The sequence below is a fragment of the Anopheles moucheti genome, chromosome 2, assembly GCF_943734755.1.
Source record: "Anopheles moucheti chromosome 2, idAnoMoucSN_F20_07, whole genome shotgun sequence".
Lineage (NCBI taxonomy): Eukaryota > Metazoa > Arthropoda > Insecta > Diptera > Culicidae > Anopheles > Anopheles moucheti.
In genome coordinates this window covers 54,833,514-54,846,833 of record NC_069140.1, presented here as the reverse complement: position 1 = coordinate 54,846,833, position 13,320 = coordinate 54,833,514, and the positions used below count along the sequence as shown (strand labels likewise).

The window sequence follows — 13,320 nt, the reverse complement described above, 5'->3', positions numbered from 1 at the left end:
GTTACACATACTATCAAACTATGGAGAGCGATCGATAGAGTAAATAGCTCAGCTACTGTGAGGAGAATCCTCCATCTCATTTCATCCATCCCGTTCTTACAGTGCGTGTCATAACTGTACAGCAGGTAAGTTTTTTAATTATAAGCAGTAGGAAATGTACAGTGCCACTATTTTCGAAGACATTATGTATTATTTATTGTACGGTTATTTTCCAATATTTATATCTAATGTCGTCATGGAATGTGCGGGGGTTTAGAAGGATGGCATACATAAATATTTTCCATCAATATTCCACATTGTTATTTCCATAAAAATAAACTTGTGTATAGTTATGGAACGCGCTGTGCTGTTTGGACGAACGGAAAGAGATGAAAGATCAGTTGACGGATCAAGCGCTACGATCACTAGAGGGAAGGATACAGCTAAATGAAATGCTACCACGTGGTACGGAAATTTGTGCTACCTCTTCGTTGATCATGCTCTCTTGGTGTCAGAAACCAAAAATTCCATCGTTTCTGAAGCGTTTTCGATGCACGGAACGGCGCAAAATACGAAAGAGATGAAGGATCCGTTTTGCCTTTTCCCCCTTCACTCTAGTGCGTTTGATAGGAATGTGAAAGGAATCTTCTTTTGTAAACCTTAATTCTCACATTCCGGTCACCAAAAAATTGAATTTATGGGTATATATGGGTATGTGCCTTGCCTTGTTATCACTGACAACTAACTATGAAAGTAAATAAACGAAAACATGGTTTGTTGCTGCATGCTATTCAGTGCCAGTGCCAATCTTCTTATCCAAATTGCTGAGCACATTTGGATTGGGTAACATTGCCAATCGGTACGACGTGTTTACCGGATGCTGTGCGCAGCGTCACTACGCGAACTGTTCCGCCCTTGCCAGGATGAACCGAAATAATACGCCCCATTGGCCACAAGGTAGGATGCATGTTGTCTTCTTTGATGATCGCCAGTTGGGGTTCTTTTAGGGATACTGTTCGACTATTGCAATACTTGGCTCGCGCTTGCAATTGCTGTAAGCATTTTGCTGTAAGCAAGTGAACCGTGACTCCTTTCATGCTTGCAGCCCGAATGTAGCAGCAAGCACCATACGCCACTTGTGATGCATCTGCGAAAATGTGTATCTGCAGATTTGTAGCCGAGTTCGCTATCCCAGTCCCATGACTTTCCATCCTTCTAAAGCGACCATAGTTGGGACACTATAACTGAGGGTTTTTTAGTAAACTCATTTACCATGAAAGGCGTCAATGGTCCGCACACAACACTCCTTCGGGCGTAGTCAGTGTTCAACAACACTCCAGTACGCAAATTGCATAGCATCAAAATAAAACAAAACATTTTTACATGTATAAACATTTATTTATGAAATTTTGTCATCGTCAGTTTCCCATTTGTTTGTCAGTATTCTCTCTAGTACATATTTTGTTGTGCTGTTAATTTCAATTATTCTTTTATGAATTGGTTTGAGAAATTATTTTCCGCCTGAACTAACGCTGAAATAGAGCCCCTTTTCTTATTTTACCCATTCGTACCTCACAAAAACTTGTGTAAAACTATTAGCTTGTTTATGCTTCAGACCACTTATTTAAACCTTTCGAGCCGTGCGGGTTTTGCGTGTGGCACAAGGGCAGACAAAAATAAAACGGATTTTACTGCGAAGCAATGGAATAACACTCGGTTGCAACAATATTTCGTCGGCGTATTTCGTTATTTGCGATTGTCCTTTTTATTACAAAGGAGTGAAGTTCTGGTTTTTTCGTGTTTTGTTTCGATCGCTACCTTATTATAATCAATGTTGGGGGGGCTTTGGCACACGGGAACCACACAAAAATAGGATGCTTCTACGACACAGCTTATCTAATTCCACCAGTGTTGCTAGTGCATGGCCTGTCAATGAAAAAGAACACAGAAGCCCCTAAATGGCACCGAACTTAAGTAAAGTTCGTTTCAATTCAAGTGCACTGTTGGATGAAAAAATTAATGTAATCCACAAAATTTCAGCTAGAAAATCGCAAACAATCGCAGCAGAGAGCTTTCTTTTGTCCTTCTGTGTACTACTTTCACCCTTTCGTGTGGTTTTCGTATTTGAACAAGAACATTTGAGTCGATTAAACATAATAATGTTTGATGTCTACGGATTTACGGATACGATCGTTCAGTGTTTTTTTTTTGTTCTTACATCTCAAATTTGCAACCATGTTTTCGCTGTATGCTTTGTTTTGTTTGTTTGTGTATGCGCGAACATGTGTGTGTGTGTGTGTGTGTGTGTGTTCCTTTTCTTCTTAACTTCCCACTTTTGTATCATACTATTTTATTCGTTTGCCAGATATTGCATAATTGTATCATATGTACTAAGGTATGTTTATAACTTGTTTTGTTTCTTCTTTACCTTACTACTCGTTACGGGCTGATTCACAACCACCCCAGTCACTAGAGAAGCCCTAGTGAGTAATAATTTTACATTGTATTATACTTTCGCTAGCGTTATCAAACGATGTTCGATCGTTCGTGAATCTTGCATCCGTTAGGTTGCAGACGGTAGGGAATTTGGAACCCTTTTTGTCAACGGGTTCGTTTCTTGTTTGTCGTCGATGTCTCGAACATCAGCGATCGTTTATTTGCAACTTTATTTAACGCTTGTCGTGTATTTCTATTTCACGAACTTTATATTATTTTTTTGTTGCCATCTTTCCTATCTTCGAATGGTTCTGCTTATGCTATACGAATCAGAATACTTTATTTGTGTGCGCATTATATTTTCGTATTCTTCCTCCTGCTCCCCTCGCTTCCCTCCGCTATCTCCGGCCACTGCCACTGTACTGCCTTTCCTTGCTTGTTAGTCAAAAAAAAAAGGATGCATATCTCCATATATCTCATGTACGATCATAGGTAATCTATCTTATATTACATAAAAATTAAATATAGTTTTTTGCTCTCAGCATAATCAAACAGTTAGTGTCTAGGTTTATCTTACGTGCTATGCCTCCGGATTACTGCATCTGATTTTTTAGTTTCTCCGGCATGCTTCTCCTACACGGCCCCGCCGTCGCCAGTATTAAAATATAGCGTCCTGTTTGATGCTTCTTCTGTGGTTCAGCGTAACTGTTCAGCCATCAAACAAAAGGGAATTGTTTGTTCTGTCAGATTTGTTTTTGGATATTTGCAGTATGTAGCAGAAGTGCATGATGGCGCGGCCGCCCTATTACCATCACTTCCTTCCACATGCTTTGGAAATACATAGCTTTAATACAACGTAAAGACAATAAACAAGAGCTAAAAAACATGAAATCTTTGAGGTTTGGGTTGTTTTTCTTGTTCTTATCTTGCTGTTTTCACACAAATCATGCATATGGCACCTGGAACTGGCATTCGCAACTATTAGCTGTAATGTCCGTGCGGCGATACAGCTAGAGAACATATGGATGCAATTGAACATGAGCAACACAAACTATGAAGCGTGTTTGTGTATGTTTTTTGTTGTTGTTTTCCAACTATGCAATTGCAAGCCTTCGAAGGTCATACCATTTCAGTAACTTGAAAAAGCACATGCACCGCTGTCTATGCATTTTTCGGTTTTCTTGGCAAGCGGAATGACATTCATATTAATTATGTATCTGTTACTAGAAATGTCAATTCCATTTTTGCTGTTAAATTCGATCTTCGACGAATACATTCTGGGTTACGCTTGTATAACGGATTCCTTACTACCTTACATATACATATATATAATGGTATAGTAATCCGATATATCGTTATCTGCCTGAAATAATTAACCGTCTCAACGGGGTAGCTGGGACAATAATAGTTGTTACTATTATGTGTACATCATTCTGTTACAACATTTAAACTACTACTTCTGCTTCCCATTTACGTCATGTTTTACATCATCATTATGAAACAATTCTCAATGTACACATTACATTTTTTCATCTCTTTACCGCTGATTTACTGCGCTTTCTGATTAATGACTTACTGCTCGCGTACATTTATGTATGATCCTTTCATCGCTACATTTATTATTTAGGCCATGTATGCATTCCGCTATATGATTCATTAACTTTCGCTGTGTACAGGATTGTTAAATTTCTGTTACTTGTTTTACCATCTTAAACGATATTGTTTACTCTTTTTTATACGTGCGTGTGTGTGTTTTTTTTTACATTTATCATTAATTTAGCCGCAGGTCACACAAAGTGCAACGGAATAAACCAAACATTATTGAATTATGACTAGATTAAAATGGATCCCTATCCGCAACCAACGTATGAAATGTTCAAAATTCGACCATTCTCTTTAAAACGCATAGTCAAATAAGCTTATGAGTGAATCACATTCCTATTTACTATTTGCAATTTAGTTCATCATTTCTTTTAGCGTGTTTAATTTCCAACCGTTCCTTCTCGGTTAAGGGGACTTTTTTCGTTCACTCATCGTTCAAAAGCTTTAAATTCGTTGCAGTTCGTTTCATTATGTAAACTCGAATTCCTTATATTGCATTTATTAAACGTTCCAAACAAATCCTTTTTCCACTACTTGAAAATTAAATAAAACAAGACATTAAAAATCGATTTCGGCATTCTGTTAATATTAGAACGTCGTCAGTGTAAGATGCCCAGTTGATAATAATATATGGAACAGTTTACGTATTTTTTCTTCCCTGATCAAAAACTGAAACAGAATTGTCGCTACGATCATCAGTAAAATTGGTACAAAAATATGTTGAAAACAATTAAAATTGTTACCTTTATGGTATGATTGTTGGCTTAGTGTTTACGCGAATCCTCTATCGAAAGAGGGCAATGCTTTTCGCAGAGATCAATGAAAATGTTCAACAAAACATTGCAATGTACGCCACATGTGAACATATTTATACGAAGGATACGCAATGGCTTGTGAAAATTATCTTTTCTTTGCAGCGTACGATGGAGCTTTCCCATGAGTATCGATCGTAATCCAGTACAAGCATTTGTGCCAGTGCAGCAAACCGAGACACGCAACCAAGAAGTCTGAAACGAGATGTAAAAAAGAATAAAGCATAAATTATTAGGATTTCCTCATGTTTTCTTATTCTTAGATATGATTCGATATTAAAAAAATAATATTTTGAAATGTTTATTAGTTAATTTCAAATAGGAGTTCTTTTGCAGACTACAGCCTCATAGCACGTTTTAACGTTAGGCATTATCTCGTTGACAGTAAAACGATAACTTTTGCACCATACAGCTGTGCTGCTTTCGCACGACGCAATTGACATGTGGCCGAAAGAGACAAAACAACGTGAAAGCGAACGTGTGTCGGTGTATGGTGAGAAGGAAAGCAAGCATTGGAATGATTATGGTGCGAGCGAGATACTTGCGCAACAGAAGAAGAATAGGGCCAGTCCATTTTAGCCTTTCCTTTTGCTCAAAAAGCCGTGTCCGTGAGGTTAGAGTGTTGCGAATATTTTAGGTGCAAAGAGACCATTTCACACCTTGAATAGGACGTAAAGTTAATAAACAACTCTAGCTACAGCTAAACGTTGCAAGGTGTACAACTTTTTGTGAATCGTGCAAACTTTGTTCGGAGCCATTATTCGGCCGAAATCCAAATCGGTCCCATTGCACTTGTCATCGTCGTCGCGTTGTGCTGCTGATCGTTGTGTAGCGAAACAACACAGCACCACCACACCACACCACGCACAACTACCTATTTGATCTAGTTTGGTTGGATCCAGCGATAGTCCACTAAACACACTACACATCTCGTGTACACAGTGTAAAACCCAGTCTGCTTAGACGGTTTTGATTTTGTGCAAATTTAGTGACCCTCCATCATGCAGCTGCTTTCTGGATTAGTGAAGACAACTGTGCCAAACTATCTATCGGGTTTGCCAATTCCGGACAGTTTCGGCGGATGGTTCCGACTGGGCTGTAAGTATTCGGCACATCCCTACAACATTCGTCTGTTTTATACCAAACCGCGGCATACTATGGATCTGGCGCTGATACACGAACACAGTTTTTAGGTCGTTCATGCGTAACTTATTGCTTCATCGAATCGAGCAAGTAAGAGCAAGATTAACAACAGGGTAGACGTGAAGAAAACCCCAAAAGTGAGGTCCTTCACCCGCACTAGATGGCTCCATTTTTTAAAACATGCCATCACGCTAGTATCGTGCTCTACAATGTACTCCCCGGTAGGAGCTGCGGGCTTCTGAACAAGCATGAGATTAATTCTGCTCGTTATGTAAGATTTGTTTGTAGTCAGACACAGATAGTGACCGTACGTAGTGAGACGCGTTACACATTGCTGCTTCGTCACATTCATCTTGGAAATTTATGATCGCCTTTGATAAAACGGTTTTCCATCTTCCTTTCACGTATTTCCTACGATTGTCATTATGTTTTTACACAATGCTGTACCTTTTTTGTTCATTTATTACAGTTAAGGATTGGCTCTCGTTGGTTCCACCGACGGCAGCCATGGCCGGAGTCGTTTATATGTCATATTTAGCCTTCTGCCCGGAAGCTCGTCCGAGACCGTCAAAGAAGGCGAATAGCAAGATTCGACTGGAAGAACCCAAAGTCGTGGACATGATCGATATTGAAGACATTGCCGAAAAAGCCGCTTTTTGCCGATGCTGGAAATCCAACAATGTAAGCGTTTGATATCTGATGGAAGCTATTCCTCTGCCGGGGGACAAACCCCCTTTTTGGGTAGTAACTGATATCTTTGTTAATCACTAATCCCATTTTGTTTTCGTTTTTTTTACAGTGGCCGTACTGCGATGGATCACATGGTGCTCACAATAAGGAATGCGGCGACAACCTCGGTCCAGTTGTCGTTCAGCGAAAGAAGAACTAAAATACAGCAATACTTTAATCAACCATCCATTGCACCATATATAGCGGAAATGGTCAGTGATTTCGCCTATACCAGAGTTGTTTGCACACCAAATTCAACGGTAACGGTAACATTCTAAAACTTATTGGAAACGTGCTATTTCTGTCCCCTGTTGTGATTTCCCTTCAAAATGAATATATGTAGAAGAGAGGTGCATTTGAGTAGAAGATTGATGAAATCAATTTTAGCTACTACTGCAACAGACCACTTTACTGCATCTAGAGCTTACTTTAAACAACTTATGTAAACTTGTTAGCTGCAAGTTAATCGTGTTTCATACGTTAATATAAAGTAGGTGTATCAGATAGTTTGAAACTGTATGTTGTTTTTAACATTTCACAGCATTTTTCTTAAAACAAAAACAAAATTATTCCATTGGGATGTTTTCTTTTCAATAAAAAGTCTTGTTCTCAGCCACACTTGCCATCTGATGTCAATGAATACATCCGAATATTCCATACAAAACAAAATCAAAGCGCTCCATTGGCTCCTATCCTCTATCGATTAGAACTTCAAATTAAAAAAGAGTAACGAACATTCTATAAGCTGAGTATCTTGACATTGTCTTGAAAGTAATATATCTTTAAATTTTTTATAGTAAATGATATTAAATGATACAAAGATTCAGGGTTGGTTTTTATAGTTCTTTAATCTGGATGGAATCCAGAAAAGAATAAAGAAAGAGAAGAAAGAGAATAATTCGTCAAATAGTGACTGCAGCATGTCTCGGTGCAATGTTCGCTGTATTTTCGAATCCAACGGCTTGTTGGAATACTTTATAATCATCTGCACGTGTGGGTCAGCAATCTTATCCAAATATGTGGTATGTGTTTATATGTTTTTATGTGTTAATATGTGTTTTAATACACGGCCTCATTATCGATGGATGGCGCCTCAAACCACTTATGAAGCTGCATTTCAAAAGCGTGGTTACAACTTGTTGTACGGTCAATGCAGGACAAATGTATCATTTAAAAAATGAACCCATGACCAACGTGCGATAGTATCACCTGTCTCCTGGCACCGATGATTTTTTAACACCATGTCAAAATCATGCAAGACAATTTCCATAGAGCATTACTTGAAATAGGGTGATGCGGCGCGGAATGTGCAAATGGCGCTATAAAGTTATAAGGTAGCGAAAAAAAATAATTTAAATAAATTTCTCTTAATTGATTGACTGGATTTTACATAAAAAAAACTTCATCTAACATCATATATTTTAGTGTAAAAAACCTTTAACGATTGTATCAGATCTACCATTCTCATGTCTTTAAAACGAGTAAAAGTAATGACTAAAGTGTAGATGAGTAGAACATGTAATGTAGTGTATTTACAATACTTACCAATTTTCTAACTACTTGTGGCGATCCATATCCCTCTCTTGGCAATTACTACGCAAGCATAAAACTCAAATCTCAAATAAACCATCATTCGTAAGTGTTCACCAAACACAGTAAATACGCGCACAATTTGCGTACAGAGCGGTTATCACTATTGTCACATTTGTTCTTCATTTCACTATTGTCGATAACAAATTAAAAAGGTACATTGCAAACCACAACACAACTGCAGGCACAGGAGATCAACTCGAAAGTAATTTTCATTCACAAACACACACGCACACAGAGTTTAAGAAACAATCGATCGATGTTCTTTATAGTTTCCCGCTTCGAGCTTATTTAGTAACATGTCCATGATGCACCGCACTGGTATTACACCTTCAATCATTAATCTGCACTGTGCGCTAATTTGACGTTCCACGCAGTAGTACGTTTTAGGTTGTATTTTTTCTTTTGTTTTGTTTCGTTTAATAAGCAATAACATTAAAGCTTTATTTTAATCACATTGATTCATTTTGTTTTTTTTTTGTGTGTATGTCTCTTTTTTAATGCGTGCACAAATTATGCACTTAAACGCATTTTTTTTTTCTTCTGTGATTTTCATTTGATACAAATAAGTTGTTTTCTTTTTGGGATATTTGTCTCGAAGAAGGAAGTGGCTGAATGCTTTTGAGTTGTACACTTTAAACGTAAAACGGTGCAGTAAATAGTAGACTTTCGTATGAGCACAAACAACACACCTATGTATCAAGAACGGAAAGAACGTTGCCCCGGCTAGGCCGAAGAGCACAATGAGACATGGGCACGGTGGATGAACAGCAGCAGTTTGTACGTATACAAAGCAGAAACAAATCGCTCGCGGCAGACTGCGGTCCTTCAGCCAGCAAATCACATTTGTCGGTAGGGCGAATGAAGTTTAAGGTACTGTATTACGAGGCTCGGACCACCACTGACAACTTCCGGCGGTAGCGCCGACAGGGGACAGTTTTCGATGCTCATAATCGCCAGATTTTGGCACAGGGCCAGCTCGTACGGTAGCTTGATTAACGACGGATTATCGTTGATGTAAAGCGATTCCAGATTTTCCAACGTGCCGATCTCCTCCGGCAGGAACTGCAGATTGTTCTCCCCAACCGACAGGTACGTCAGGTTCGTCAGATGACCGATGGTGCGCGGTAACGCGCTGAGCTGATTCGACTGTAGTATCAGCTTCTGCAGGTCGTGCAACAGTCCAATCTCGGATGGAAGCGACTCCAGCCGGTTCTCTTCCAAATCAAGCACGCGTAGCTTCTTCAGGTTACCTATCGTGTTCGGTATTCGTTTCAGTAGATTGTTGGAAAGGATCAGTATTTCCAGGTTTTGCAGGCAGTGTATGTCGTCCGGTAGTTTCGTCAGCGAGTTTGTGCCAAAGTTAAGTTCCACCATCTGCGTCCACGTACCGATATCGAGCGGCAGCGAGGTTAGTGCATTTTCCTTCATGTTTAGCTTAGTTAAACCTTTGGCACGGGAAAATATTCCATACTGTATCTTGTCGATTTGATTGTGCTCCAGATTGATGCTCGTCACGTTCGTGAACTGTGCAGGTCCACCGGATGGGTAGCTGTGAAATGCGTTCCGCGACAGCGTGATCGTAGTCAAGTTGCTCAGGCTGGCCAACAGCCCATCCGGTAGCTGACTGATACCGTTCCCTTCCACGTTGAACTCGTCCATATGCGTACAGTTCTTCAGCGACACTGGAATTGACGTGAGCTGGTTGTACCGTAGCCCGAGTCGCATTAGGTTCGACAAATTTCCTATCGATTCCGGTATGTCCAGCAGATCATTGTGCTGCAGATCCAGCGCAGTTAAGTTGACACAGTTACCGATCGCTTCGGGCAGGTGTTTCAGATGATTGTGCGAGAGATCGAGCGTCGTCAGATTAACCAAATGCCCAATTGCTGCTGGCAGCTCGTGGATTTTGTTCTCGCGCAAGCTAAGCATCGTCAGGTTGCTTAGATTTTTCAGATTGTCACCCACCACACGGATCCGGTTGAAGCGCAGATAGAGCGTGGTCAACGTGTGCAGCTTGTAGATCACATCGGGTATGTCCGACAGTTTGTTATGCCGCAGATCGAGCACTTTCAATTGTTTCAGGTTTTGCAGTGAGTCAGGTAGCGACGTTAGCGAATTTTCATTCAGTGCCAATGTTTTCAGATTCGCCAAGCAGCCAATCTCCGGCGGAAGGGAAGAGATCTTGTTGCCGTACAGGTAAAACTCCACCAGGCTCGTACAGTCTTTCACCGAAGCGGGTATGACGGTGATGGAGGATTTGCTCAAGTCGAGTCGTTGGATGTTTTCCTCCTTGCAGCGCTGAAACTCCTTAATCACGTCAACGTCGGCCTGGATCGCTTTCCCCTTCTTGGTGGTTGGTTTCGGTTTGTTCGATTCCGGGTGTTTCACCGTCACAACCTTTGGGCGAATGATTTCCGCAGGCATCTCACTGCCGGATCCTCCACTACCGCTACCGTAACCGCCGCTACTCGCTGCTGCACTAATGCTAGCACTGTTTGCACTTCCGGCACCAACACCACCACAGACGGCCGAATAGGATCCTCCGCTACCGCCGCTGCTGCCACCAGAAGTGTTCGCTGAGGTGCCGGTACCGCCTCCACCGGAACTACCCAAATTCATGCCGCGAGCTCCACTGAGTGCTGCACAATGCTGCAATATGATTGGTTGTTTTGAGACGTTAACGTACTGTAGTAAAAGTATTTTCTTTGGCCACACACTTCAAAGCACAGTTGAACAGCTGATTCGATCCTGTTGAACAGATTCGCTCAAGTAGTCGATACGGTTGAACTCTACACGGTGCTGCAGTTCCGTTCACAACACACAATGCTCCATTAACGCGAGGAGTTCCTGTGGGAAAGGAAGGAAAAAAGCGTGTTATTTTATCTTACTACTTTCAACCAAAGCTGGTGACAGATTTTTCCGATAACATTCAGTTACCGTAGAGTTTCCCTAGGTCCTAGTACACCAAACAATTTGTGACACGATTCTCCCACACCCATTCGGGAAGGTTGGGGGTGTAATAGGGATGGATTTTGCCGGACGTAAGCTCGTACCATCGTGTCCCATCCCACACTCGTGAAAATCCTTGACGAGTTCTTGTAACTAGCTCGTGAAGCGATGAGCCAGCGCCAGAGAACGTGAGAGATTGTGAGAGTGCGGTGGAAAAACACGTAGTTTCAGAGTCGGCAGTGAAAAACGCTGAGCAAATAAGGGAGTCGTAATTTTAAATGCACCCTTATTCAAACCCCCCAAGGTGAGTGCAATGAGAGCGAGGTGACGAGAAATGGTGAGAAAGAGAAAGGCTCAGATGAAGATTGTTCGTTCGGCCCACAATGATACACAACACAACAAAAGGACGACCCCAGGGATTGTGTAAGTAAGCGGGCGACCAACACACAAGGACGCACCAAATAATCAGTTAAATGTCGGGCTAGTACGCACTGAAGAAGAAAAAGAAGAACCTTCCCCCCGTGACTCAGAAGAGCACCTGACGTCGGAGAATGGGATTGGTTTACACATCTTCCAGGGGGTTGAAAAGAAAACATCACAAAACTGACTCACCAAACCCATTCGCATGGCTTGCTTGTACTTCATGGATTCGAAAGTGTAGTTTCTTACTAAATTTCAAAAACTGCTGGTTGGTTGAGTATGCTTACACTAGCTTCCCACCAAGAACTGTGGCAGCAAGCCCAACGACCAATCGAACAGGATGATTTCATGTAGTTCGGCGACAGACATCACCACTTTAGCTCACTTTTGGTGTTTATCCTTTCTACACTGCTATGCGGGGTTTCACTCTGTTAGGGGTTGAATTGGCACAAGAAGAGAGTATGCAATGTAATCGGATCCTTTATGTTTCAAGCATCCTGTTACCAATTTCTGTTCACATCCGTGCGGTGCACTCAAGCAGAATGAATAGGTTTCACTTCTGGTGGTCAGACAGGAGACGTCGTGTACCTGGGCCGCGGCGGTTCGACACAAAATTCTGCCTGTTCGATTAAATCTCAGACAGTATTCGCAGCTAATATTCAGAGCATGTTTCTCACACACAATGCTACCTCTGCACCGGACGCATAGTTCATTCTCTTGAATTTCTCTCGCCGACATTTTATCAACAGCATTCAAAACTATGTAACCCTCCCAATGCCGTCCCACCTGTACGTGACATTGAACCTTCTGAGTTAAAAATCGGCCAGAGCCCCTCCGTAACCAGCACCTCGGCCAAACAGGGCCCTTGAAAAACCTTCTAGCCATCAAATGAACTGCACTCAGGATGTTATTTAATTCGATGAAATGGATGCAAAAGGAGCGCGAATATGATTGCGCGCACTGGCTGATACGCAGCGGCTGTTTAGTTGCAGTCAAGCAATCAGTAAATTCACCCTCACTTGCTATGACCATCCAATTCGATAGAAAACTGCAACGAACGGAACGGTCGCCTGGTCGGGAAGGGTTCCTATTCCCAAATCGGATTGCTGTTGTTGTGGGTGTAGCTGGTGCTGCGGTCTGTTTCAATGCTCATCTGATGTTACCACCCGATGCGTCCCCGATACAGCCGGGCTCGTAAAAACTCATAAACCTTTTGCTCGCCTTTGGAAACACTACTCACCCCAACAACTAGAATTAGGATGTGCTAGCTTTGCCACACAGCACTGGTTAATAGCAGCAGCAGCAGCACACACAATTATCACTGAATGGCGCACGTACGGTGCACGGCAGGTGCGGATAAGGTCGGAACGCGAATTCTCGTCACTTTTTCGCTGGTGATGATGCTTCCCTACGTTTTGAAAATTTGACCTGCTGTCAAAGGAGAATCTCCGCTCGCGCATTCTCACACATTCACGCACACTGCCAAAGCATTGCGAGCGTGAAAGAATGTGCGACGCGTGATGCGTCTCTTCTTCTCCAGAAAACATTTGCTCGCGCACCGTACGAATCATCTCCGAAGCGAAAGGGAGAAAAAGCATGGGAACAGAATGAAACGTTGCTGCGAATATAAACCATATGCTAGAGAAAAAAGGCGATA

At 41.6% G+C, this 13,320-nt stretch overlaps 2 protein-coding genes across 3 annotated transcripts; one reads left to right on the top strand and one right to left on the bottom strand.

Annotated features, from left to right (window-relative positions):
- Nucleotides 1-1,370: 1,370 nt before the first annotated feature.
- On the bottom strand, nucleotides 1,371-13,025 carry LOC128299750 (leucine-rich repeat protein soc-2 homolog). Of its 2 annotated transcripts, XM_053035802.1 has the most exons (4): nucleotides 12,904-13,025; nucleotides 11,012-11,141; nucleotides 8,247-10,943; nucleotides 1,371-5,024 (listed from the first exon to the last, which is right to left on the bottom strand). In XM_053035802.1, exon 3 carries the CDS (start codon nucleotides 10,911-10,913, stop codon nucleotides 9,132-9,134), a length of 1,782 nt encoding a protein of 593 aa, XP_052891762.1. In that variant the 5' UTR covers nucleotides 10,914-10,943; nucleotides 11,012-11,141; nucleotides 12,904-13,025; the 3' UTR covers nucleotides 1,371-5,024; nucleotides 8,247-9,131. The 2 variants fall into 2 exon arrangements, with proteins under 2 accessions (XP_052891762.1, XP_052891761.1); XM_053035801.1 differs by having other exon boundaries at nucleotides 8,247-11,141.
- Nucleotides 5,409-7,313, top strand: LOC128299751 (CDGSH iron-sulfur domain-containing protein 2 homolog). Its single transcript, XM_053035803.1, has 3 exons — nucleotides 5,409-5,927; nucleotides 6,442-6,653; nucleotides 6,772-7,313. Exons 1-3 carry the CDS (start codon nucleotides 5,831-5,833, stop codon nucleotides 6,859-6,861), a joined length of 399 nt encoding a protein of 132 aa, XP_052891763.1. The 5' UTR covers nucleotides 5,409-5,830; the 3' UTR covers nucleotides 6,862-7,313.
- Nucleotides 13,026-13,320: the final 295 nt, after the last annotated feature.

Coding starts and splice junctions, on each gene's coding strand:
- LOC128299751 (XM_053035803.1), top strand. CDS start 5,831: ATGCAGCTGCTTTCTGGATTAGTGAAGACAACTGTGCCAAACTATCTA. Junction 5,928..6,441: donor CGGATGGTTCCGACTGGGCT/GTAAGTATTCGG, acceptor CATTTATTACAG/TTAAGGATTGGCTCTCGTTG. Junction 6,654..6,771: donor GATGCTGGAAATCCAACAAT/GTAAGCGTTTGA, acceptor TTTTTTTTACAG/TGGCCGTACTGCGATGGATC.
- LOC128299750 (XM_053035801.1), bottom strand. CDS start 10,913: ATGAATTTGGGTAGTTCCGGTGGAGGCGGTACCGGCACCTCAGCGAAC.